This window comes from Ictalurus furcatus, chromosome 7 (genome assembly GCF_023375685.1).
Source record: "Ictalurus furcatus strain D&B chromosome 7, Billie_1.0, whole genome shotgun sequence".
NCBI classification, from domain to species: domain Eukaryota; kingdom Metazoa; phylum Chordata; class Actinopteri; order Siluriformes; family Ictaluridae; genus Ictalurus; species Ictalurus furcatus.
In genome coordinates, this window is record NC_071261.1 from 14090775 (window position 1) to 14116127 (window position 25353).

At 37.8% G+C, this 25353-nt stretch overlaps 2 protein-coding genes across 2 annotated transcripts in view; both read left to right on the forward strand.

The window, feature by feature from the left end:
• Window positions 1–631: 631 nt before the first annotated feature.
• The window catches only part of sox17 (SRY-box transcription factor 17), a 79369-nt gene continuing 54647 nt past the window's right edge, over window positions 632–25353 (forward strand). The window contains exons 1-2 of the mRNA XM_053628747.1: window positions 632–1498; window positions 3300–5867. Of these exons, the coding sequence (XP_053484722.1) occupies window positions 1216–1498; window positions 3300–4345 (1329 nt within the window). The 5' untranslated portion in view covers window positions 632–1215 and the 3' untranslated portion in view covers window positions 4346–5867. The remainder of the gene's footprint in view (window positions 1499–3299; window positions 5868–25353) is intronic.
• Window positions 13549–17838, forward strand: LOC128609887 (oxygen-regulated protein 1). Its single transcript, XM_053628752.1, has 2 exons — window positions 13549–14636; window positions 17380–17838. Exons 1-2 carry the CDS (start codon window positions 13992–13994, stop codon window positions 17557–17559), a joined length of 825 nt encoding a protein of 274 aa, XP_053484727.1. The 5' UTR covers window positions 13549–13991; the 3' UTR covers window positions 17560–17838.

A 25353-nucleotide genomic window follows, 5' to 3' on the forward strand; every position in this document is an offset into this window, starting at 1 on the left:
ACATGTGCTGAGTTGCCACGTGGATTATAGTGACGTCAGCATGTTAAGGCAACCAGGTTAACGTGTACAATAAGAAGCAGCACTGGAAATATGTATATAATCGGTCTAATCTTTCAAGCTCTGTTTTCCGAGTCACTATCTTCTCTGCTTTCTCTCTGCTTTCTCTCTCTCTCTCTCTAACCACTGTTTGCAAATGTAGCCACACATAACACACACACACACACACACACAGGCACAGACACAAAGAGAGAGAGAGGGGGGGAGAGAGAGAGAGAGAGAGAGAGAGATATTTGAGTAATAAACAAATCACAGTGTATTTTTCTTCTTTTCTTCTTCTTCTTACCGTTATTTTATCAAACTGTTTTTTAACCAATTGTGTGTACATGTGTATGTCTCTAATTTAATGTTACCAATAGCCTCCTTTGTCAGTGTAAAGCCTTTTACCATGCAGATAAAGCTACTTGAATCTAAATCTGAATCTCAGTGAGAGAGAGAGAGAGAGAGAGAGAGAGAGAGAGAGAATCGTCCCATGTTTATCCTGTGTGCATATATATATATATATATATATATATATATATATATATATATATATATATATATATATATATATATATGGGAAGGTGTGGAAAACTCTCTTCAGCCATCACTCTCAGTGATGATGGGAAAAGTGTGCATGCATTTTAGACTTCATTACTCTTAAATCTAATGAATATGATAAGAGCCCCGGAATTAGATATCAAGCGGTTTTTTTTTTTCATTTTTTATTAAGGAAACGTGTTAGAACCCAATCATAGGCTTAATTTCGAGGTGGAGTTATTCCAACTGTGATCTCTCCAACGTCCCGGGGGGCAAAGCGGTTATGAGTAAGTCTCACTTGGCTGATGAACCCTAATCTCCCATCTTCCTCGGCGGCGTTGCGCGAGCCCTCCCACCGCACACGCCATTGGTTGCCGCTGCGCTTTTAAAGCCCGCGGCATCCCTCCGAGTTATTCCGACTTTTTTCAGTGTCCCGGAGCGGGTCACTCGCATCTTCTTTTTGCTCCAGCGGAGAAGCGCAAACGCACCTGCACCAGATCCAACTTTTCTGTCCACCCTCGCGCGCGTCAAGTTTACTAGGCTCCAGTAAAGTTTAGCAAAATAAATAAATAAATAAATATAAAAAGAAGAGCAGCGATCCTTGACCCCGCGGTTATCGGGGGTGCTGGTTAACGCGAGATGAGCAGTCCTGATGCGGGCTACGCCAGCGACGATCCGAGCCAGGCCCGCGGGACCAGCTCAGCCATGATGGCCGGCGCGGCTCAGTGCGCGTGGCCGGAGTCGCTCAGCCCACGCGCGCACGCCAAAGCCAAGAGCGAAGCGTGCGCGGCGGCGCGCGGGAAAGGCGAAGCGCGCATCCGCCGGCCGATGAATGCTTTCATGGTTTGGGCCAAAGACGAGCGCAAGAGATTGGCACAGCAAAACCCCGACCTGCACAACGCCGAGCTCAGCAAAATGCTCGGTGAGTGGCGGCACTTCATGCGCAACATCATTATTTCATCTGTGAATAATTTGACTTTGTCTTAAAACGCTTTCGAAAAATCTAACACTTTCATTTACCTTAATTTCTGTTCACCTTATTTTGCTTTTCTTGGCCTTAATCAAGACAAGTCGACTTACTTTATAAACTGATCACCTTACTTGTTGAATGAAATCCTCAACAGACATTGGGTTTTAGAACCCAATCATAGGCTTAATTTCTAGGTGGGGTTATTCCAACTGTGGTCTCTCCAACGTCCCCGGGGTCTACTGAACTGTTATATAACCTTAATTAATTTAGAAACAAAAAAATCCTTTCAGCAGAGATTAATTCCATAAGGCTTTCATTTATTGATAGGCGGAAGATCCCTTACCCTGTTTTAAATGGAACAAACCGTATTCACGATTAAGTGTTTTTAGTTTATTTGTCACACTTTATTTAGCAAAAACTTCATGCTTTTTTTTTTTTTACGAAACATTTATAATTGCAACTTTCTCATTATAATGTTTTATAATTATATATAATTACAACGAATTATAGGTATACAGCACTGTTTGTTCTACGTACTACCATACTGTCACTGTGGTGCTTCAGTATACTGATATAGCAATCAGGAGTATTTCATAATAATAATAATAATAATAATAATAATAATTATTATTATTATTATTATTATTATTATTATTATTATTAATTACTATTCCAAGTGTAACTCTTTGTTTCGATCAGCACTATATAATTTTTAATGCTTTGCATTTTGCAGACCTTAATTTTTACAATACAAACCTTATTTGTTTAGATTGTTTAGATCACCCTTAAACATTTAGTCTCTTCCCCAAGGGGTTATTGTTTTAAAATTCATTCTAGTTTGCAAAAATATTTAATGCAGATTTGTTTATTCATAACATAAGAGAGAATGAAATTGTACCCAGCATGGTTATGTGTTAACTAACTTCATAAATGGATTTCCTAAGGGATTTGGGCATTGTTAGAATGAATATTTCCTCAATAACACAGCTAGCAGATGGGAATCTGCTGGGAATCAAAAGGTCATCGGTCTGATTGTAACTGATAACAGCCTGCTACAGCCATTATGCCCTTGAGGCACTTAACCTGCTCATGAGAGGTCTCTGCAATAGACGTCTCAAGACCTGACAAAAAATCACTTAAATATTAGAGTAAAAAGATTGTTGTACATAATAATTAGTGTAGCCTATATGAAATGTATTCCTAGCTGTATTCATTATATTACATTTATGAATAATACTTGAAAAATATTTACTGTAGTGTCCACTGTGTGCTCTATTTTATGCTGTTTTATAAAAAAATATTAATTAATCTATTTTTTTAGGAATGCATAATTTGTTATTATTTACCATTGACAACACCTGGTGCAATGTTAGAACAGTGTTCCAAATCAAAATCTCTTAAAAGACAAATACAATATTTCTCATTAATACATACATGCATGGCTATAATCTTGACAATAATTTAATTAGTATTGTCACACCAGCAGTAAGTTGCTTTAGTGATATGGAGTTCATTTCACATATTCATTTGCTTTTATATCTTGGAGTTGTGGGGTCAATATAACGTTGCAGAAACTTTGCTAGGAATGATTTTCTCTCTTTTACTGGCCAAAATATACCAAGGAAGTCTTCTCCAGTTACAACTTGATACATATTGGACATGGTGTTCAACTTTTTAAGATAAACATTTTACACATTTGATGTTTTGAATTTTTAATTTGAGCTAAATTAACCATATCTCTGTATTATGTTAGGTAAGTCATGGAAAGCCCTGTCCATGTTGGATAAGCGACCGTTTGTGGAGGAGGCAGAACGACTGCGTGTGCAGCACATGCAGGATCATCCAAATTACAAGTATCGGCCTCGTCGTCGCAAACAGGTGAAGAGAATCAAGCGTCTGGACTCTGGCTTCCTGATGCCTGGGGTAAGTGATCCCCAGGGTTCTCTGAATATGGAGAACATTGAGGTGGGCTACTCCCTTGCCCCTGGGGGTTTGTCTCAGGCCGGTCTGTCTCAGTACTGCGATGCCCAGGGCTTGTTTGAGCACTACAGCCTTCCCACTCCTGACTCTTCCCCGATGGATGCGATGGGGACGGAGAGTGTATTCTTGACTGACCATTCTCAGGAGGACAGCTCTCACATGGCCTACAGCTACCATCATCAACAAGAGTACACACCTCTAGGGCACCAGCACCCCCTCAGTAGTACACAGGGTCAAGGCAGAGTACGAAATGACACACACTCGCATGCCACGACGCATGCGCAGGTCCACACACATGCCACCTCCAACCTACATTTAGTACACGCTCACAGCAACACACAAGTCAATCTGATGAGCAGCTCACACTCTCAGGAACTCGGTAATGCAAATGGCAGCACACATCACAATATCAGCCACAATATCAATCCTCACCATGCGCATTCATTATCTCATGCCCTTTTTAACAGGAGCCTGTCACCTGGCTCCCATCAGGCCCCACCCGCTGCATACCTGGGCTGCCCATCTACTCTAGGTGTTTTTTACAACCCTGCCTCTCAGTTGAAACGCCCGCTCGAGCAGCAGTCACCTCCACAAGAAGGGCACACGCATTCACACCCTCCTTCTGAACAACACTCCCATACACATACAGAGACATGTCGGCATGCTCCTGAGATGCTAAGTGATATGGCTTGTGGTGACTTTGAGCAGTACCTGTCATATGGGCTTCCTCATGCACCCATGCAGGGGTCTGACCTCATCTCTACTGTACTGTCTGATGCTAGCACTGCTGTGTACTACCCTAACTATAACAACACCTGAAGCTCCTGTATCACAGCAAACACTCCTGAGCCACCAATAATGATTTCTGAATGACATAACATGTCTGAACACACTGGTGCCACATCTTGCAGAGACATCCAAATATATATTTGTATATATTTGTAAAACATGATGAAGGGAGTTATAAACTTATAAATGTTTAGAATTGTATGAACTGTAATTCACTGAAACGTCCTTAATTAATCATTTTAAATTGTTTTTAAAGAAGACACAGTAATGCTGAAAAACCCTGTACATAAGTCCTTTTATAAAATGAAATGTCATTAATGTATTAAAATGTAATTTCATACTTTTTTGCACTTTTTGGAAATAAACATCTCAGTGATAAACATTTTTGTCATTGCTTTTATTAAGGTTGGGTTTTCTTTTTTTTTTTTTTTAATTACTACTAGCTTTTCTACCTCTCCTAATATTTGCATTATGTACTTCTGTCCCGTTTTTCCTCCCCTTTATGTGTTTTTGTGTGCGTGTGGTTATTCAGTGTGTGTTTGTGCTGCAGGAACTGTGATTAACACACTTCTTCCTGTTTATTGCAGCTCTGTTGGCTTTGATGACTTAAATATGATCGCAATCTCTTCACCTTCACCAAACAAAGTCCATCATTAACATCAATAAGGACCTGAGCAACAAACCCCCCAACCCACCTCTCCACACACACTCACACCTTCCTACGCACAAACAAAGGCTTGTGAGAGCCTGAGAATGAAAAACCAGGCCAATGGAGGAACCACGTATTGCGCTTTGTCCCATAATAGAAACAATTAGACTGTGTCGATCAATGTGTTGTTCAGAGTGTGGAGTATGAGTGCGTTCATTTTCTGTTCGAAAAAGGAAGAGGCTTTTTCAGAGGAGGTCACTGACACTGACCCCATGTCCCTTTTTAGCCTACTGACGGAAACATGCAGCAGCGACAGGTTTTTTTTTTGCACGAACACCTCCAGATTCCCACACACAGACAGTGTGGACCACTTCGTAAGGGCACGTGTGCATTTTGTTTTGTGAGCCTAGGGCCAAACAATAGGCCGGGTCTCCATCTTGAAACACCTGTATTGGCCTGTTTGTGCATGTAAGAGATAGTGAGTTGTATGTGATGGGGGCTAGGGTTACCTGGAAAGCATGTAACTAATTAACAGGCAACTAATGCAAATTGACTGCAGGCACAGAAAGACAAAAGAGCCTTGCACATACCTTCATACTCAGAACAACATTGGAAAGAAAAATAAACATATTGTTTTTGTGTATGTGTGTACAGGCATATTGTCCACCACAGACAGTTGGTATTGACAAGTGCTCCTCACATATAGCCTAAAACAATATGGAAATAAGAGGGTCATGAGTGTGTACAGTCTGAGTGTGTACGCACAAGCTCTGTAAGCACAGAAGGGCACATCAGAGGAGGCAGCTGCAATAGCCTGGGCGTCTCCTGTCTGAAACGGAATGTGTGTGTGTGTGTGTGTGTGTGTGTGTGTGTGTGTGTGTGTGTGTGTGTGTGTGTGTGGGTGTGTGTGTGTAAGAGAGAGAGTGCATGTGTACTTCAACGTATGTGTGTTTGTCACATGCGTGAGTGGGGCTGAGTGACTCGGTTTTTAATCCTTGGAATATGAGTCTCCTCCCTGGCCTTATCACATTCATAGGCATGGCTTTCCCAAACCAAAACCGGTTCAGTTGTACATTTCTAAATATAAACTCACACTTGATCAGTGCTCCTAGCTCTGACACAATAAGCTATTTTTAATGTTTTGACCCTTAGGAATATATATGAGTCTCAATCACACTTTTATACACACAGTTTTAAACATGTTCCAGTGAGGCAAGAGTTTTAGTTTTGAAGGTTTGCTATAATAGAAACTTGTGTATGAATTGCCTGAAAATTAAAAATAAACTTGTTTTTAAACGTTCCCATTGTTGTATAGTACAGTGAGCAGTGAGTGATGTAATTCAACATGTGTTTCTAAATGAGCTGTTCTGAAGTCTTTGCCATCCTGGCTTTCACACAAAGTCTGTTGTAACGCACAAATGTAGTGCTGTTGTTTTGTTACATGAGCTTCAAAGCAAGAGGCCAAAGGGAGAAAGGGCAACCATACTGGCTCAAATGACCATTTTCAATACATTTAACTTGTATTATTAACAGAAATATTGTTTTTTTTATTTTTAATGATTAAAATTCAACAGGCATTTTTACACTCCTCTTAAAAAATGTAAATCATGCAGGTTCTTTGCTCTGCCTGAAGCAGATCTTTCAGGGATAGTAATATAGGACAATTGTAGGGGTTTCCTGTGCAGCTGAGCCTTATGTCTTTACTAACAGTATAAACTATGTCACACATGAGGCATTAGGTGCTTATTTGCTTTCTTAATTATGGTATATTTTACTGCTCTACCCAGTAAACAGCATCAGGAATTATCCAGCAATTTCGCATTACATTGTTCCATATGTTTTTTTGTTGTTTTGAGCTACTTTAATACAGCATGACTATTAAATGTGCAAATCAGCACTGTAATTATTTTAATTTGTAATTCATAGGCTATAAAATATTTTTAATATAGTCATTTTAACATCTTAAAAATAGGTCATGTTTCAGAAGCTGTCTTTGATGAATTTCTGAACAAAAAGATGAATGTGCTTCATTGTGTTTAATATTGGAGCACTTGTGGAGGTTTTTCAAGAGCGACCGTCTGCACTTCCTTGACTCAGATATTGTCTCGGCTACTTAACAGGTGAAAGATGAGCTGGGAACATCCTCAGCTGTGCAGGAAACAAAGTTCCCCAAAATTGACAGTACTTCCCTACTCTGGGAAAGAGAGAAGGATTTCCTCCTAAATAAAAATACATCAAAATAAAACTAAATAAAGAAGAAAGGTCAAAACATAACACAGGCCAGACACATTTGTCAGGGTCAGACGTCTGTGTGTGTGTGTGTGTGTGTGTGTGTGTGTGTGTGTGTGTGTGTTTCCCACGCATATTCCAGAGTGGGGGTCACAGCAATGTTCCTGTTTATCACTGAAGTTCTACATTCACACCTGAGCAGAACAGGAACAGACCAAACCAGATGCAGATAATGAATGTCGTTTGTACAGGCTTTCTGTAAGGGAACCATCGTTTGATATAGTTTTACACGGGAAAATCATCAGAAAATCATTTAATAATGCCTCTATTAGTTTCTTTAGTCTGAAAACTGTATACTGTTAGTTAAACTAAAATAGATGTGTACTTTGTAACTCTTTGTAGCCAAGGATCCTTTTAACTGAAAAAACCCCTTCCTTGTATTTTATGCACATAATATAAACATAATATAACACTAACTATTGTAAATATTAACCTAATTATTTAAATGTGTGCAATAATATTTTGTCTGTTTATTGAAACCATCAAAATTTTTATTCTTGAACATTCACTGACACTCACAGTAACAAAAAGAATATATATATATATATATATATATATATATATATATATATATATATATATATATATATATATATATATATTCTTTTTGAATATGTAAAATATAAAAATTATCATTACATTAAAATATCTATAGAACAAATTTATTTTAGGTCTTGAGGTTTGGATTAAACCCATTCAATGTTATTATACATTATAAATAGACTGGTATAAAAGTTACCAGTCAACCTGTTAACACCAATACAAATTCATAAGAAGTAGATGAATAACATTTATAAGGTGGGTTACAGTATCCATTACTTTAAGAAAACAAACAAACAAACAAACAAAACTGTGGACCCCACAGTGAAAACCATGGTCTTAGACGGCACATAATCCATAATGCACTCAGAAAAGGCAGTTACCCACCATATAATATAATGTAATATAATATAATATAATATAATATAATATAGTACAATAAAGCATAATGAAGAAAATGAAGAAGGTTTTCACACTATTACCCTGTTAGCATTTCATTAGTAATAAGTTTGAGGTAATTATTCCTGAAGTCTGGGACATGAGTTGCTGTGAAATTGATGTTTTGTGGAGTTAGTGTGTGCAATGTACAGAGACTGTGGCTTGATGTAGGCTATATATGGAGCTCTCAGAGTAAAAATAAGAATGAATAATAATTAATAAAAATGGATTGACTGTCAGTTCAATGATAGGATATAGCCGGATTATAAATCCACAGTTTGGTAAATTTAACGACGTGCGAAAATAAACAACAAAGTTAGTAGGCTTAAATTAAGCCAAGGTCAGGCTCTTGGCTATTAGCCTAAGCTATTAGCTCGCTGAAGAGCCGCGCTGTGTGTTATCCGCTAACAAACTTTTCGTTATGGTTTTTCACTTTTAAAAATCTTGTTAAAGCCTTATGAAGAGCTAAAAATGTCATTTTGAAATAGTCAGTCGCCATGAATCGCGGGGATTTTCCCACCAGAGGGCGCGCGCGCTGCATAAGTCAAGAGAGAAGTACTGAGAGAAGATGGAGGAAAACACAGGCTGAGCTAGATGTTAGAAATAATAATTAAATTCAGCTCCAGTTTTATTTGTATAGCGCTTTTAACAACGGACATTGTCACAAAGCAGCTTTACAGAAATATATCAATTCAGAATATACATTTTGACTGTGGTGAGTAAATCTCCCTGACACGATATCAGGAAGAAACCTTGAGATGAACCAGACTCAAAGGGGAACCCATTTTCATCTGGGTGACTGGATAGTGCAATTATAAATAATTCCCATCTGTAACTGTGCACTACACGGTCGAAAAGTGCAGTTGTGTAACCAGGAAATTCCTAACCAGAAAACATGAGTATAGAACTGTTCATGGCAATTGCAGTTCAACGCCATCTTCATGGCTTTTAAGTCCTCAATAATCTTACTGATCTTTAGACCGTCCATGTGGGGCCATCCGCAGCAACTGCGAGTGCTTTCCAAGTGAATTTAATAGAGTTTAGTTTAATTTGTATGTTTAATTGAATTATTATGAACTTGAAACACTTAAAGTGTTTATGTACAGATTACAAATTAGCAAAGCAAATCCTACTTGGTCTGATCAGCTACCAGGCCAAGCTGGTGAAGTATTGGTAGGAAGGAATTTTATGAATTTTTATGAATTAACACTAATAATACTTCATGAAGTTGTTTTTAAGTAAATAACACACGTCTAAGGCAATTTGAATATTTCAAATGTTTATTGATGAATTTAGTCAAGTAAGGAATGTGGGAAATAATTTTGACCAGTTATGTCTGTGTTTTTGCAGCTGGATACAGATCAGACTAAGCTGGAGTTTTCAGCACGTAGGGCAAATGATTCTAATTAGAAATGAAGCATGTTTGGATTTAAGTTGAAATAGTATAATTTGTAATATTTTTGGAAAAAACAGATTAATGAACTGTGTGTGTGTGTGTGTGTGTGTGTGTGTGTGTAGGTTAAATTTATGGACAGCAGGTTAAAGGTGAGGCTATTGTTCTGTTGTAATCTCCTCTGATAGCTATTTCCTTATGACATAAAAATGGGTGTATCAGAAGTTTTATATAGCATTTCATAAAATAATATCATATAGTGTAGTAATGGTCACTTCAGGCATAACTCAGGGCTACGTATTATCAAATGTGTTAATAGGATGACATACAGTATGTTTCATCTCAAGTGTCTATTGTGTACGGGTTTTTTTTACTTCAGTGTATCTCATATTTATGTGTGCGTGTGCGTGTTAACAGCAGTTAACTGCGGAAAGACCTGTGTGTAACCTGATTAGATCGTCAGGCTGGCATAGCGGGAGGTTGTAGGGCAGCACAGGGAATTCCAGTGGAAGATCGGTCAGGACCTGGAGAAGCAGGGAGCCGGAGCAACACAATCCTCTGCTTCCTCCCAAAAGCACTCTGCCAGAAGAAAAAAAAACTGGAATTATCTCAATGTGTCAAACTGAGTTTCAATTTCCAACCGTGCTTTTTATAGGGGGTCATCAACTTGAAGGGTCATCAGGAGTGCAGGTGAAAGGGACAGACAAAATGAGGTTGGCACTGGCAGGTAGGGCTAGATAAGGCCATTTGCTGTTGTGTGTCTGTGTACACGCATACACACACACACACACATACACGTCATACAAGTTTCACATATCAAACATATCCCTAATTTCATCCTAAATGTGTCGCAAATAGTTTCCCACTGAAAGAGGGCTCAGGGATCTGGAGCCGGCGCCGAGACTGAAGCGAAGTGTTAAATATAGATACACACACATTCCATCCACACATCTAAATACTGCAGCGCTTAGATCTAAAAGGGACGAGACCTCAGTTTGCCTTTGTGTGTGTGTGTGTGTGTGTGTGTGTGTGTGTGTATGTAAGTGTGTGTGAGAGAGAGAAAGTGAGAATAGTATAGTACAGCAGGATTTCATGCTGATTAAGCAATGAATAAGCACAATTCTGATATTTCTGTCATGAGACACTATTCTGCCACAAACTCTCTTATCAGTAGCAGGAAAAGGCTTTCTTTTGGTGGATGTTTGACATTCCTCCTCTCACTTTTGTCTGGGAAATAGGACACACTCAACAGGAGACCACACCGGCATTCCACACTTCTTCAGTTCCTTCACATCTAACATTCCTCCCTGTCTATACACACATTGTGGAAAAAGGGTATATTGCCAGTGATAAATTATCTTTTCTTCAACTTATTCCAACTTCTTATGCGTCTCCATGGGTTGTATGTAATGTTTAGTAAGTATGTGTACTGACTACATTTTTTCAAAATAGAGTTAAAATAGAGCTTTGATTGTTTTTTGATGTCAGAAAGAGACCTTTACTACGTGAATTAATTTCGAGTGCTTCATTGCCATGACAAACAATGGTACATTTGTATCACCAGTGTTGGGAGAATGTATTCTAAAATCAGTGGAATGTTATATATAAATTATTTGGTGTTGATTTGTTGATGTAATTATTTGACCTTGTTTTTTTCTCATTCTGTTGGTAGTTTCTTTAATAATTCTATAAAAATTGACAAATTAAGATAATGTAAATATTGTCCTATATCATATATTCTGATCAGTATGGTTATCAACCTGATTTGCCATCTCTCTCACTCTTGTAGACACACACACACACACACACACACACACACACACACACACACACACACACACAAAGAGTGCTGGTGTTATCCTTTTAAAGAGCATACAAATGAGATTAAGCACAGAACCTGTGGCCATCTGGAGTTAAAACAGAAACACAGAGTTGGGTCAGTGTGACAGGAGCAATTATATTTGTTATATTTACTTTATTGGTTTATATTGTACTTATATAATTGTGCCTAGTGCACATAACTTTTTAAATATATTTTAAATGAAATCTGAGTTATTTATTCAGAGCGTAGGCCACACACGCTGCTGCAAATTGTACTTAAACTCCCCGTGTATTGTTCAGTTATTTATCTTAGATCATATTATTTGGCACCTTCTTTAGTTATTCAGAAACTACAGTGAAGTAATGGGAAATGTATGTAGTTACAAAAGTGAGGCATGTAGTTCATGACCTGATGATGGCCACTAGCAGTATATATTACATAAGGGCTTAAAATTGTGAGTTTAAGCTCATATTTCTTGGGAACTCTTTCCGTACTTGGGCACAAAGATACACACTCACATGTAAACACCCACAAACACACATGCACACACCCTTCTGTGATGTGTTTTCTCCTCCATGTAACTGGGATTAGCAGTGAGCAAAGATTAAGCAAATTAATGGTGAAGGCACGGCCCAAAATAACTCTGTCTCCACCGACCAACATGAGAGAGCAGTTTAACACCTTTCAGCTCAATATGGGAAGATTGGTAAGTGTGGAAATCCTTTTTCAGTGTGTTTTATTAATTGATAATTATGCTGTATTAGTCTGCTGGCTTTTCTAAACACTTGTTTGCAGAGTTTATAGAATAGTAGCCTTCCTGTCGCTGTGTGCACTAATATTTTTTGTTTTGTTTTGTTTTGTTTTTAGTGGGCAAATTTGAAAGTAGGTAAAAAAAATATTGGTGAAGAATGGTTAATGTTAAATGACATATATTATAACCTTTACCAAAGATTTGTAGTCTCTAAATAGAAATATTTAAAATGTTTTGACTGTTGGGGGAGATGAAAATATTAATAAAACATTCCAATTACTATAACTACTGAAAGAAATATATACTATAGAAATATATATTTTAATACAACATTTATCTATAACTGTTAATGTTCTTTTTCTATAACTATTTTTTTTTCTTTGCTACCTAAATGCTGGTTGTCAGTTATTATAGAGTTGGATCATTTTGCTTTCCTTTGCTTAACTTAACTTTACTGTTGCTTTAGATGCAGTGTGGTTCTGATTAATATTGTTTTGTGGTTCTGAAGACTATTTTTAAAGTAGTTGGTAGACACTATTTCTCATTATTCATACAAATGCTTTAGTCAGATGAATTTGTACAATATGAATAACTTAAGCGTGTGTCCTTATCAGAAAGAATGACATGACCACCGATAAAATGTTGTGATATTTATATGGAAGGTTTTACTATAACTCTTGTATAGACTATTTGATAGGCATTTTTACATAGATGTCATGAAAAAACAGCAATAAACTGTTCATATATAAATCAGATTTAATTGAGCTACTGTGCACATTCTTGTGTTTGCCTCCTGGATGTTGATTACCGTTAATGAGATAAAGAGATATTCATTACTCTGACGCATTCTGAATTCAGTCATAGAAATTAGAGATGGCATGGTATCACTTTTTCTTTTCCAGTACTGATACTGAAACCTTCAGTATCCATCAAGTCTCTTTATATGTTAACATTACAAGTTCCAAAAAAATCCTTTTTTCAAACCCAATACCAATCTTTTTCATTCGTCACAGGATGGAATCAAATTCATTCTTTTTTTTCTCTGATCCACCATTTTTTGCTGGTATCGGCCCAATACAGATCCTGGATATCAGACTGGTACAACCTATAATAAAAATGATAACAGTTCTAAACAATTTATATTAGCCTACTTGATTGAATTACTTGAATTATTCTCAGACAGACCTGACTATTTTAAACAAATTAAGAATTATAAAACTAATTTAAATTTGAACAGCGCTTGATAATAAATATTATACCAAGAAAACTAACTGGGATCATACAACAAAAAGAGAGAATTTTGATTCTGGCTCATTTAGGTTTTCTTCAAGAATCAAGACTCTGCCATAGACTTGACGATTGTTGTTGATAATTCACTGTGGAACTCTTTTCTAATATCGTTTAGTGCCACTTCATCATCATATACTGCTTAGACCTCTAAACAGTTCTCTACTATTTATCCATGCTTCTGGCAGTCATTGCGTAGGCTCCAATATTTTTCCTATTTTTGGAAAGGGGCAGGGGTACTTTTCTTATGTGACAGGTCTATGTCATGTCGATTGTTAAACAAAGCTGAACCTTCGTTGTGATTCTGGATTTGAATAAGCTTGACAGACCTAATCCTAGGACTTTCCTGCTGGCACATGTGAGATCAGGTTTTATTATCTAAGTATTAGCAAGAACAAAGCCACTTCTATGCTGTCATATTTATTATGTGCACTCAGTTCTGATTTTTGAGTTTGTATCTCTCTCTCTTTCTCTTTATCCCTCATAGGCTGCCTTTACAGTGAGATTATGAATGACGCTTCAGCATTGCAGAAGGTTGCACTACAGGAACAGTCCCCTGGCAGTGGCCATACCTTGGTACCATTACGCCAGCCATATATGAGTGAGCCTTTTGCCTCAAGGCGTGTGTGCTTCTATAAAAGTGGAGATGCCCAGTTTAGTGGTTTGCCTGTGGTCATCAACAACCGCACCTTCAAGACCTTTGAGGCACTGTTAGACAGCCTGTCCAAGCGTGTTCCACTGCCATTTGGAGTCCGCACTATTACAACACCACGTGGCCATACAGCAGTCCGTTCTCTTGCTCAGCTTCACCATGGCCATTCATACATCTGCTCGGATAAACGCACCGTCAAGCCCATCAACTTGGAGCAAGCACGGCGCAAACCACCACGATGGTACCATGCCAGGCCTGTCAGCAGCAGGCAGCTCAGAAAGAGGCAGAGTCCTGGACAACGCAATACGAGAAGAAACGAGCATGCTGCCCTACTGCACACCCCAAAGAGGCTGGTGGTTTTCCGCAACGGAGATCCAGAAGTCAAGCATACACTTCTGCTGCAGAAGAGGACCACACATTCTTTAGAAGCACTGCTTGATCATATATCTGAGGTCATGTGCTTCCCTGTGCGCAGGTTGCACACACCAGATGGAAGGAGGGTGAGAACTCACTCAATGTTTCATCTTTTTTTTTTTTTTTTTTTTTTTTTTTTACCCCTTTGAGGGTTTTTTTTCATTCTTTTTCATTCTTTTCACCTTATTTCGTCACCTACAGTTCAGTTTAGCAAGTGATCTGCTGTTGAAAGGAATTGCTGATGAAACAGGGTGTTTTCTAATCTGTGAATATATGCCAACTGCGATGTGAAGGTTTACATGAATGTTTCTGTGATTCGCTATAAAATGAAAAGACAAAACCTAAATAGACTATGAAGGTAATTTTAGTTAAACAATTAACAAATTCAATTCAGTTCAATTAACAAATAGACTTTCAATTAACAGCAATTAACAATAACTGATAATGAAATTCTTTATCTAGACATTTTAATGAATTTATTGATCATTTAAATAAACAACAATAAAAAAACAGACTCAGACGTAAATATTTATTACTGTTATTTAACAGAACTGTCTAATTTTTAAACTCTTGGGACTCAGAATATGGGCCTTACAATAATTAGTAATTATGTTTATTTAAATAATAATAATAATAATAATAAATAGTATAGCATGTAATTAGTATGGCAATAAATGTCACGTGAAGACGACCTTAATACTTCAGGTGCTTCGATCTCTGTACACATTTATGAATACACTAAGGCACATGTGGATTGTTTTGGACTGATGAATACAAGCTCTGCCAGCCAGAACATTCCTTTTCAGAACAGGTTGGTGTTTCTTTATGATTTTACTTTGGTTGGAATCAGTTTTTTCTTCTCTCTGCCTAAGTTACTTAGTTCACTAACACTGTCTAAAGTAACTACTAAAACATTATTTTTGGGGACTGAGCGCTAGCTGGTTAGGTTAGCTTGTTAGCTTGTTAGCTTGCTAATTTTGTCTAACTAGTGCTACAGACACACCTGATCAAACACACAGGCAAATAATATTACTTGTCTTGCCTTTGTTAGAGAAGAAAAAAATAATACTGATGATTCTTATGAAAACAACTCTTGTGGACTCTTTCACCAGCATCATAATCTGGATTTTTACATTTTCTGACCTTCTGAGCTAATTGCCACACTTTCTCATATTTATGCAGGTCATAATGACTTAGATGGATTAATTAACTATTCTGTATATAACACTGTCAAAGTGTAAACTTATAAATATCTATGTAAAAATGTGATTTTGCCTTCATTGTCCTAATATAGAATTATTTATTTTTTAAAATAATTCAGCAGATGCATTTTCTACATTAACCCTGACAAGGGAACCATAGCTTAAGAAAAAAAATGAAAAAGAAGCAGTCTTCTATGAAGCCAACAGTTGTAAATTCTCTTTGCAAATCTGGCAAATTTTGACTTTGATGGAGGAGAGTGTAATGCAAGCATAAAAATGAGCACATCCACCATGACGTGTCCTCAGTGCTTGACTTCCCCAGAGTTCTGATTCCATGTCCTTCAGTTTAGCTTTAGTTTAATTTTCTCTACCGTCTTTCTGTTCATTAGTTTTCTTCCTTACATTTATCATTAACACCTGTGTCCAGTTAGTGAGTGTGTATATATTTCTGCTTTGTGTTTAGGTTCTGCTTTGTGTTTGTTTCTGTTGGTTTCATGGTCGTACACATTTATTTGTTTTCCCAAATGTATTTGTCATGTTTCTTTTAGGTTATTAAAGCCTTTGTGCACTTGTTGTCTCACCATTTTTTATTTGTTAAATGCTGTTACAATAGTATTGTGTTTGTATCCTTTTGTTTAAAATGGTTAAAGTTTACTGATCAGATCACAAGCTTTATCTAACAATTTTTAGGTTATATTTTTATTTTTTTTAGGAATTTTTTACAATGGCTCTTTAGTCGAAACATTTAGTGCTGGATAATCTTTTTTTTTTTTTTTTTAAGATTATCTAAATCAAATTTACAACATATTAAATTACTTTAATTTAATTTAATACGTTATGTTAGGTATAAGATTCAGAACCAAATGTGCAATGTAAACTAAACTGTACAACTTTTTAATTGTTGCTTCCATAAAAAAAAAACCCTCAAGACCGTGGTAAAAAAAAAAAGCCAACAGTTTGTGGAAATCTATTTTCATGGGATTTTTGGTTGCTAAATATGCTTATAGATTTTTCTGGAAGCTTTGACCATGTAACCATAGTGGTGTATGGTGATGTTTTTCACACACTATGGGCTTGTCTACGGTTGCTATGAGCATAAATAACATGGTTAAAGACGACCCATCACCTTGCAGCATTAAGCTTCTTTACCATTTCATCCTATTATGCTGGCCTGGATCCTGGGACAAAGCCTGGGACAAAGTGGGAATGTGTTGAATACTCTGTAGTCTAGACATCTAACAACTGAATACTACTGCAAATGTATTCAGATAGACATTTTATTAAATCAAATTCAATCACATTAACAATTGCAATTGTGGCCAAAATGTGTCAGTGGACACTAGCAATGTGAAAGAAACAATGCTGGTTACAGAACAATTGCAGTCACATAACATATATACATGTAAACACAACATGTTTAATTAATGAGTTTTAATTCACTTTAAATATCTTGGTAATTATTGGTGGCACTGTGTAAATATTAAGTGGACATTGACATTAGAGATAATATTGCTTGCTGTCAATTTTATAATTTGTTTTACCTAGTGTGTAGAGTGCAATTGGCATGTCACTTAGGGACATAGTTCCATAACTAACCATCATGAAAATATGTTTTGCTGTATTACAGGTGGATTCACTTCCTGCTCTGATATTATGTTCGGGTGTATTGGTAGCTGCTGGCCGTGAGCCTTTCAGAAAAGGAAACTATGATGTTCAAAAGCCCTTTGCGCCAACTTGGCTGCCAGCAAAAACTGTAGGAAGGCAGCATCCTGTAACTAGTAAGTCTACCACTCTTTGTCCACTTTAAATAGTGAATACAGCCAGACTATTTCAGAAATTTTAATCACCATCACACACTCTTGTTAAAATTGCAGGTTTTTGTGATGAAACCAAGACTAATCATACCAGATCTTTTCCACCTTTAATGTGATATAGCAACCAACAAAATTCAAGTGAAAAACAGAAAAAAAGAAAACTCTACAATGCCTTGGTTATGTAAATGTGCACACCCTTTTATAATGGGCATGTGACTGTGCTCAAAATGAACCAATCACATTCAAACTCACATTGAAAATTAATTATCATACACCTGTTATCAATGAAGTGATTCTGATTAACCCCAAATAAAGATTGGCTAGGATTTTCTCGACATCTTCTTGGTTTCCTTCCACTGCTGAAACCAAGGTCCACAAAGAGCTTACAAAAAAAAGAAAAATCTCATTTTCAAAAGGTATTGATCAGGGGAAGGGTACAAAAGAATTTTCCAAAACATTAAATGTACTCTGGACCACTTAATCTTGATGATTACTGACAAAATCCAGTATCTCAAAATATTAGAATAAAGAATTTACAATACTGAAATGTCATCCTGAGAAGAACTCTAATCAGATAGTTAACTCCAAACACCTGCAAAGGTTTCCTGAGTCTTTAATCTCTCGGTCTGGTTCAGAACACACAACCACAATCATGGGGAAGATGAAAGTAAATTTTGCATTTCATTTGGAAATCAAGGTCCCAGAGTCTGGAGGAAGAGTGGAGAAGTACAGAATCCAAGTTGCTTGAAGTCCAGCGTAAACTTTCCACAGTCAGTTATGATTTGTGGTGCTATGTCATCTGCTGGTTTTGGTCCACTGTGTTTTCTCAAGTCGAGAGGCAATGCAGCATCTACCAGGAGATTTTATATAGTGGAAAAAATGAACTTTTCCATGATATTCACATTTTTTGAGATGCACCTGTATTCTGGTATAAAGTGGAGTTCATCATTGTCTCAGTGACTGCAAGTTCCCTAGGTCCTGTGGCTGCAAAACAAGCCCCTCCACCACCAGGCTTGACAGTTGGTATGAGGTGTTTGTGATGATATGTTGTGTGTGCTTTTTGACAAACATGGCACTGTGCATAATCACCAAATATCTCCACTCTGGGCTTAGTCCAAAGGATTTTTTTTTTTGGTTTGTTCAGATGCACTTTTGCAAATCTACGTGCTCTGTATTATTTTTGGACAGAAGGGGCTTTTTCCTATCCACTCTTCCATGAAGCCACTCAGCCATTCTGTCTTTTTCCGACTGTGCTGTCATGAACATAGACATTCAATGGGCTTACAGAGGCCTGAATGTCACATGATGTAGCTCCTGGGTTTTTCTTTACATCTCTGAGCATAAATTGGCCTGACCTTGAACTGAATTTGCTGGAATGGCCTCAACTGGAAGGCAACTGTCTTGAAAGTTCTTTATTTGTAAACAATCCTTTTCAGTGTAGAATGGTGAATTTAAAATTGTTGTAGATGGCCTTATGACCCTTCCCAGATTGATGAGCAGCAACAATTGCTTCTCTGAGGTCATGGCTGATGTCTTTTCTTCTTGGTATTATGTAGACACACACCTGAGTGCTCCAGAATATCAAATCACCCAAAGTTTTGCTTTTATAGAGGTAGTCACATTTCTTGTTGATTAAAGAATGTTGTGCGTTTCATTAGTAACTCCTGACTGCTAATTACGCTAATGATTGTGGATATTGGAAGGGTGTATTTATTTTTCCCAACTGGTTTCTGAATGTTGCTTTATTTTTTTGGGGAAAATGAATATATATTGCTACCTGTTTTTGTTGTCACCTGAGGTTATTTGTTTGTTTTGAAAAGTTTTAAAGACCACGCAATTGTTCTTTAGGCCCTGATAAAAATGTAAAGAGGTCATTATCAGCATGATAATTATCAGCATGATAATGACCCAAAGTACAAATCCAAGTCAACAGATTAATGGCTTTAGAAGAAGATCAATGTTGTGGATTGGCAAAGTCAGAGCCCAGGTCTAAATTCTATTGAAAACCTGTGGAATGACTTAAAGAGGACCATGCACAGGAGATTCTCTTGTAGTTTGATAGAACTGGATCATTTTTGCAAGAAAGAGAAAATCAAATCAAAAATCAAAATGTGCTAAGTTGATAGACATTTACCCAAAAAGATTGAGTGCTGTATTACAAGCAAAATGTGCTGTAACAAAGTATAAGATAAGGGTGTACACACTTATGGATTCAGGTTATTGTATTTTTTTTTTTCCTAAAACATTTCAATTTGTTTTTCACTTTAATTTTGTTGGTTGCATTCCATTAAAGGTGGGTAAAGATATGATTATCTTGGTTTCATTTACATCACAAAAACCTACCATCAACTGTACAAAGCACATTTTGTGGGAGCAATGTGAGATATAAATCCAACATTATTTGTTTCCGAGCATTAAAGCAAAGAAAATATACTGCAAATTGCCTGCAACTGTTTTAATTTATTGTAATTAAAATGGTCTATGGTCTGCGGATGAGATTATCTGAGAAGTGCTGAGGCATTGGTATTTGCTGTGTTAACCAGCTTGACCTATATCATGCAACATGCATCATAACTCGCTCACATCATTGCTGGTTCTAATCCCAGTCTCTTCCCTTTTTCTCCCTGTTAATGCTTTCATTGTGGTCTGGCCTGGATAATCACACTGATACCTGATATCTTCCTGACGCATCTACTTCTTCCATGTCTGTGATTTCTGGTAAAATACTGACCTGTTTTTTTTCTTCTGCTGCTTTGTTTATGATAATCCAATTAATCATAATTTACTTCTAAAGGAAAAAAGAAATCTATGACTAGCAGCACCAAATCTCGACCTTTCTCACCATCTTCAGAGCGCTATATTGTAAATCAGTTACACAACAGTTTTGCAGAAAGTGCATATGACCCCGCTGGTTCTGTGGAAATGGAGACTGGTCAGCTACTAGAATCTGTTGCGGAGACGGATACAGTCACCTGCATAGATGGGGAGCCTAATGAATGCATCTCCATGCCCACTGATGATGACGTTGAGAAATCTTTTCGAGTCAATCAAGATGGCAGCATGACTGTAGAGATGAGGGTGCGCTTGACTATTAAAGAGGAGGAAACTGTTCATTGGACGACGACACTCAGTCGGCAAAGTGTTACAAGTGTAATGAAATCTGACTTGGATTCACATTCTGATCTGGGTTCAGCTTTAGCAAACAAGATTGCCCCTGATGTTGGCAGTGATGGCTCAGCAATCCAAAGGTGTCCTGAAGAATATAGCAATGTCTCTACTAATAAATGTCTTAAAGAACTTTATGAAGAGATGACTGAAGGTAGGACAGAGGAAAGCATCACAGTAAAAGAGCCTCTGCAGCCACTTCCAGAACAGAAACAAATATCTGTTGAAACCAAGAGCCAAGATACTGTGCAAAGACTGGACACCTCTAGGGAAGAGGCAAGCAATGAGCAGGAGCACTGCCTGGTAAGGCAGTGCAATAAACACCCAGTACCTAAGCCTCGTAGCACAGGCATATCACAATTGCAGGCTAGTTTGTATAAATCTGCAGAGAATCTGCAACTACAGGATAGTGGGCAGGAGACAGTGCTTCACATCTATGAGCAGCAAACTTGTCAGAAGGGTTTCCTTGCCAATACACAATTCTATGACCAGGGGATATGCACTTGTGGTACTGTATTTTCTGCACCCCCTGACATGGTTCCCACTTCTAGTAAAGACTTGGGGACTGAGCCCAGACCTACTACTGTTTATGGGTCTCTCCAAAGACAAGAAACATTCTTCCCCTCATTGGAGCTGCAAAAATCATGTGAACAAAACACCTCTCCAGAGATCAAAAACAAAATGTCAAAAATGCATACTCCTCTAACTGAATATTCTAAAACATCAGCTCCTAGAATGATCCCAACAGCAGATACTAGCAAGAAAAGAAAGAAAGTAAGAGTTATTATGAAAAAGAGTCATATTTTCCATATTGCCACTCATGAACATAGGAGAAAAGATAACAAAATTGACATTCTGAAAGAGATCAAGAAGATAAGAGCTGCTATCTTTAACCAAGCTGGAGTTATGAGAGGTGTGACTGAACAGTACAGAGCCAAATCTGTGAAGAAATTATTAAAAATTAAAAGAACCAATCTACCTATTACTCATAAACGTGCTTCTTCCACATTACACCAGAATTTTCAGATGCAAATTCAAAGTCCAAATGAATTATCTGCAAAAGAACACCATACCAATGACAAGAATCCTGACAAAGCTGACATATACCAGGGGAAACTAAGTGAAAGTTTTAGCTCACGGAATAAACATTTGCTTAATGTATCAACCAATAAATGTACCCTAACACAGCAAACATCAATGCAAGAAGAGCAACTGACACAGGAGCAAGAGACACAAGAGCTTAAAGAAAGCATCTACCTTCCTGCTCTGCATTACTCTTCACCAGTCTTAAATGAATATGTAGAACTCTGGCTCCAAAAGAGTGAATCAGAACCATCTAATGACCAAGAACAGGTGACACCAGCCAACTCTTCACAGGATTTAGAGATAACTTGTGAGTCTCCAGGTGTTAGACTAGCATCAGAAAAGAATTTAACATCTCCTATTCCACTAGATAGTACTCCCAGCAATATGCAAAAGTTGTCAATGAAAGAGCTATTCAGTTCCTCCCCAAAAAGAATCATATTGGCCAGAGGTTCTGCCCAAGAGCGCTCATCCCTATCCCAAATGAACATGTTGAAAGGAGACACAAAGTCACCTCAAAGTAGTACAGTGAACATACCTCTACCAATGGCTCTCTCTCAGAGAGATAATCACTGGAAAAGAATGTCTTCAGAAGAGAATTCATCACTAAATGACAATTCGTTGAGCAAAACTATTGTCCATAATGTTTCACAAGAAAATATGCATTTGCCAAGAAATAGGTCTTTAAATAATGCAAAGATGACTAGTTATGCTGTTTTAGATAATAATTTAGCCACATGTGTAAAATTTTCTTCAAAAGAAGAAATAATGCAACTTCCCCAATATGTGAAAAAAGATGAAAACACAGATGAGATCTTGGGTAATACATACAGTTGTGCAAACAGCCATGTAAAACCAACATCTCTTACTAGAGATCCTTCTTCAGAAAAGACTCTATCCAGCCAACACTCCATTGAACAAATACCCAAAAACAACACTTTGTCCAAGGCATCACTATTCAGCAGTCAAGGTGTGGAGAAAACAGTCTTTTCTAAGAATGCAACATTTTACGAAAAGCCAAAACCTGGACATTCAGGTATTATCATGGAATCTAAATCTACAATCACACAGGGATTGGTAGGCTTATGTGAAAATGATATACGTACATCTTTAACTCCACTGTCAGAGAAAAAAATGCCAGTTTTCTCAGCAGAAAAATCATCTACAGTCAAAATGGCAGTAAGGCCTGATATGAGGCATGTTCTAGATGAGCTCTGCCATTTTATTAATTCACTCCGTGAAGCAACACAGCACAGGCAGCGGTCCTGTTTGGAGAAATCTAATAGCATGCCCAACTTTTCCTCACACTTGGCCTCTACTTTTGGTTCCTCTTCACGAGTGCTCCTAGCATTCCTTTCAGTCATGACGTTGAGGGATGGTCTGGAGAACCTGAATGCACTCCGCCAAGATGAGAACAGCCTGAGTTGCTCGGAGGCTTTGCTCATGCTTCAGTCTCTTAAGGAGATAGCAGCTATTGAGGATGAGAGCCAGCTGAGAGCCAACTTAGATGCTCTGCAGAAATCAGCATCTAATCAGTTGTTGCAGAGCTGGAAAGGTTTCCAACAACTGAGCAATATGTCCATGAGTTCCAGTGTCACACCAGAGTGCAATAGGATTGGGTCTTACAGTGTGTCATGCTCTGAGGAGGAGGCAATTCAAGGGCTTATGGAAGAACTAGGTGTTCCAGACAGAGTTCGAGAAGAGTTGGCTGCTCTCCACACCCAAGAAAGGGAGAGCATCAGGGGTAATCAGGTTGAGAGATCAGAAGAGCTGTGTGAGTCACCTGAGAAAAAGGTAAATAGATATACAGAATCAGGCTTAAAGGAAGAAACGGTCAGGTTCCCTGACTGTGTGCTTGAAGATATAAACACATATGTTAAATTTGTCATTGATAAAGCTGTTTATGCACATAGCAGTTCAGAGGTCACTATGGCACATTCATTGCTTGGCACTGAAAAAGAAATCAAAGTGGTAACTTGTGAACAGGAAAGAAATTCCTGTCTCATGGAGAGAATACAACAGGCTGACTACGTACTAGACTCTAACGTCTGTGAAAACATCTTGGAAGAAAAGCAACAAAGAACTGAAGAGAAAAATATAAGGCATAAAGGGAAACAGGAAATTTATGCAAAGCAGGAAATAAATATAAAAGAGATCAAAGACAGTACAGTGTTTGAACAGAGTGGAGTGACACAAGGAAGAACTATAGCTAAGGATGACAGTGTAGAAGAAGATTACATTATGGAGACTGATCCTAAATATTCTCAGCCACTACATCGCAATGAAGAAACGGAGGAAGTGAAAAACCTGAGGGATACAAATGAAATGGATAATGGCAAAATGACTGAAATGTATCCCAAATTATCAGCGTCAAGTAAGAGTAAAGAAGGCCTGACCACCTCTGAAGAGGAGAAATCCAGCTTAGAAGAAGAAAGCTGTGATGAAGAACATATGAGCTTTTCTGAAGATCAGGTCAGTGATAATGAAGAGAATCTTCAAATAAATCCAGCAAGTGGTTTACAACAGAAATATTCCATTATTGAGCCCCAAGCAAAATGCCAAAGTGAAGGACTGGTGAGTCAAGCACACATGCAGTTATACAGTAAAACAGAGAGTGTGAAGAAGAACACTGGACAACCTGAAATGCAAACTACTTTGCTTGCTGTTTGTCTGGATCATGAAAGAATACATCAAACAGAGAAGATTCATTCTGAGGAGAAGCAAGTGGTTGTAGAGGTACCAGGATGCTACACAGTTCATCAAGGAAATATTGATAATCAAAAGGAATGTAGCCCCCAAAAAGCTGTCATATGTGAGAGAAAGACAGTACAGGCTAAAAAGAAGAATAGTTCAGTAGCAGAGCTCATTAGTAACCTGGAAACATGTGCACAAAGGCCTAGCAGTAACCCTGAGAAGTTGGTGCACAGATTTGTGGGTCACACTGAAGTATCAGGCCCAGATAACTTAAATAATGTTGCTTTAACAGATAAATTCATAGACACAACCTCAGAAGCAAACTCATCTTCATTAGCATTTAGCTATGATTCTCGAAGCAGCTCTTTGGCACAAGAGCCAGAAAGAAGCATTCAGTCTAACAGAGTGAAGTTCATCAGGGATATGTTTCTTGCTAAGAGCCAAACTAGAACCCAGAATGGGCAGAGACAACATAGTCCGAATTCTGATCTGTCTGATTCCCAGCCAGAATCCCCAGACAGTGGGGGAAACTGGTCACAGGAGGCATCCAGTGGGGAGGATGACACAAACCAATTAGTCATTGCCAAGGGTTTTGTCAGGAGAACCATTGAGAGGCTCTATGGAAGAGGTAATTCAAATAGTGTGGGTGCAGATACTATGAGATCCCCATCTGCCATGAAGGCCAAGAAAAGAGAAGGTCCTGGAAAAACCAATGTATCTAGTCTGGCCTGCTACCATGAAGCTCGCACTCAAGAAATGACTGACTTATCATACTTCAGTGCCACAAACGCATCTGATATCTTTAATGCACCAACTGATTGCGTTACACTGAATGAACAGTTGGG

Excerpts from the sequence above, each read along its gene's own strand:
- LOC128609887 (XM_053628752.1), top strand. The coding sequence starts at position 13,992 with ATGAATGACGCTTCAGCATTGCAGAAGGTTGCACTACAGGAACAGTCC. Across the intron at positions 14,637-17,379 it reads ACACACCAGATGGAAGGAGG|GTGGATTCACTTCCTGCTCT; the intron begins GTGAGAACTCAC and ends GCTGTATTACAG.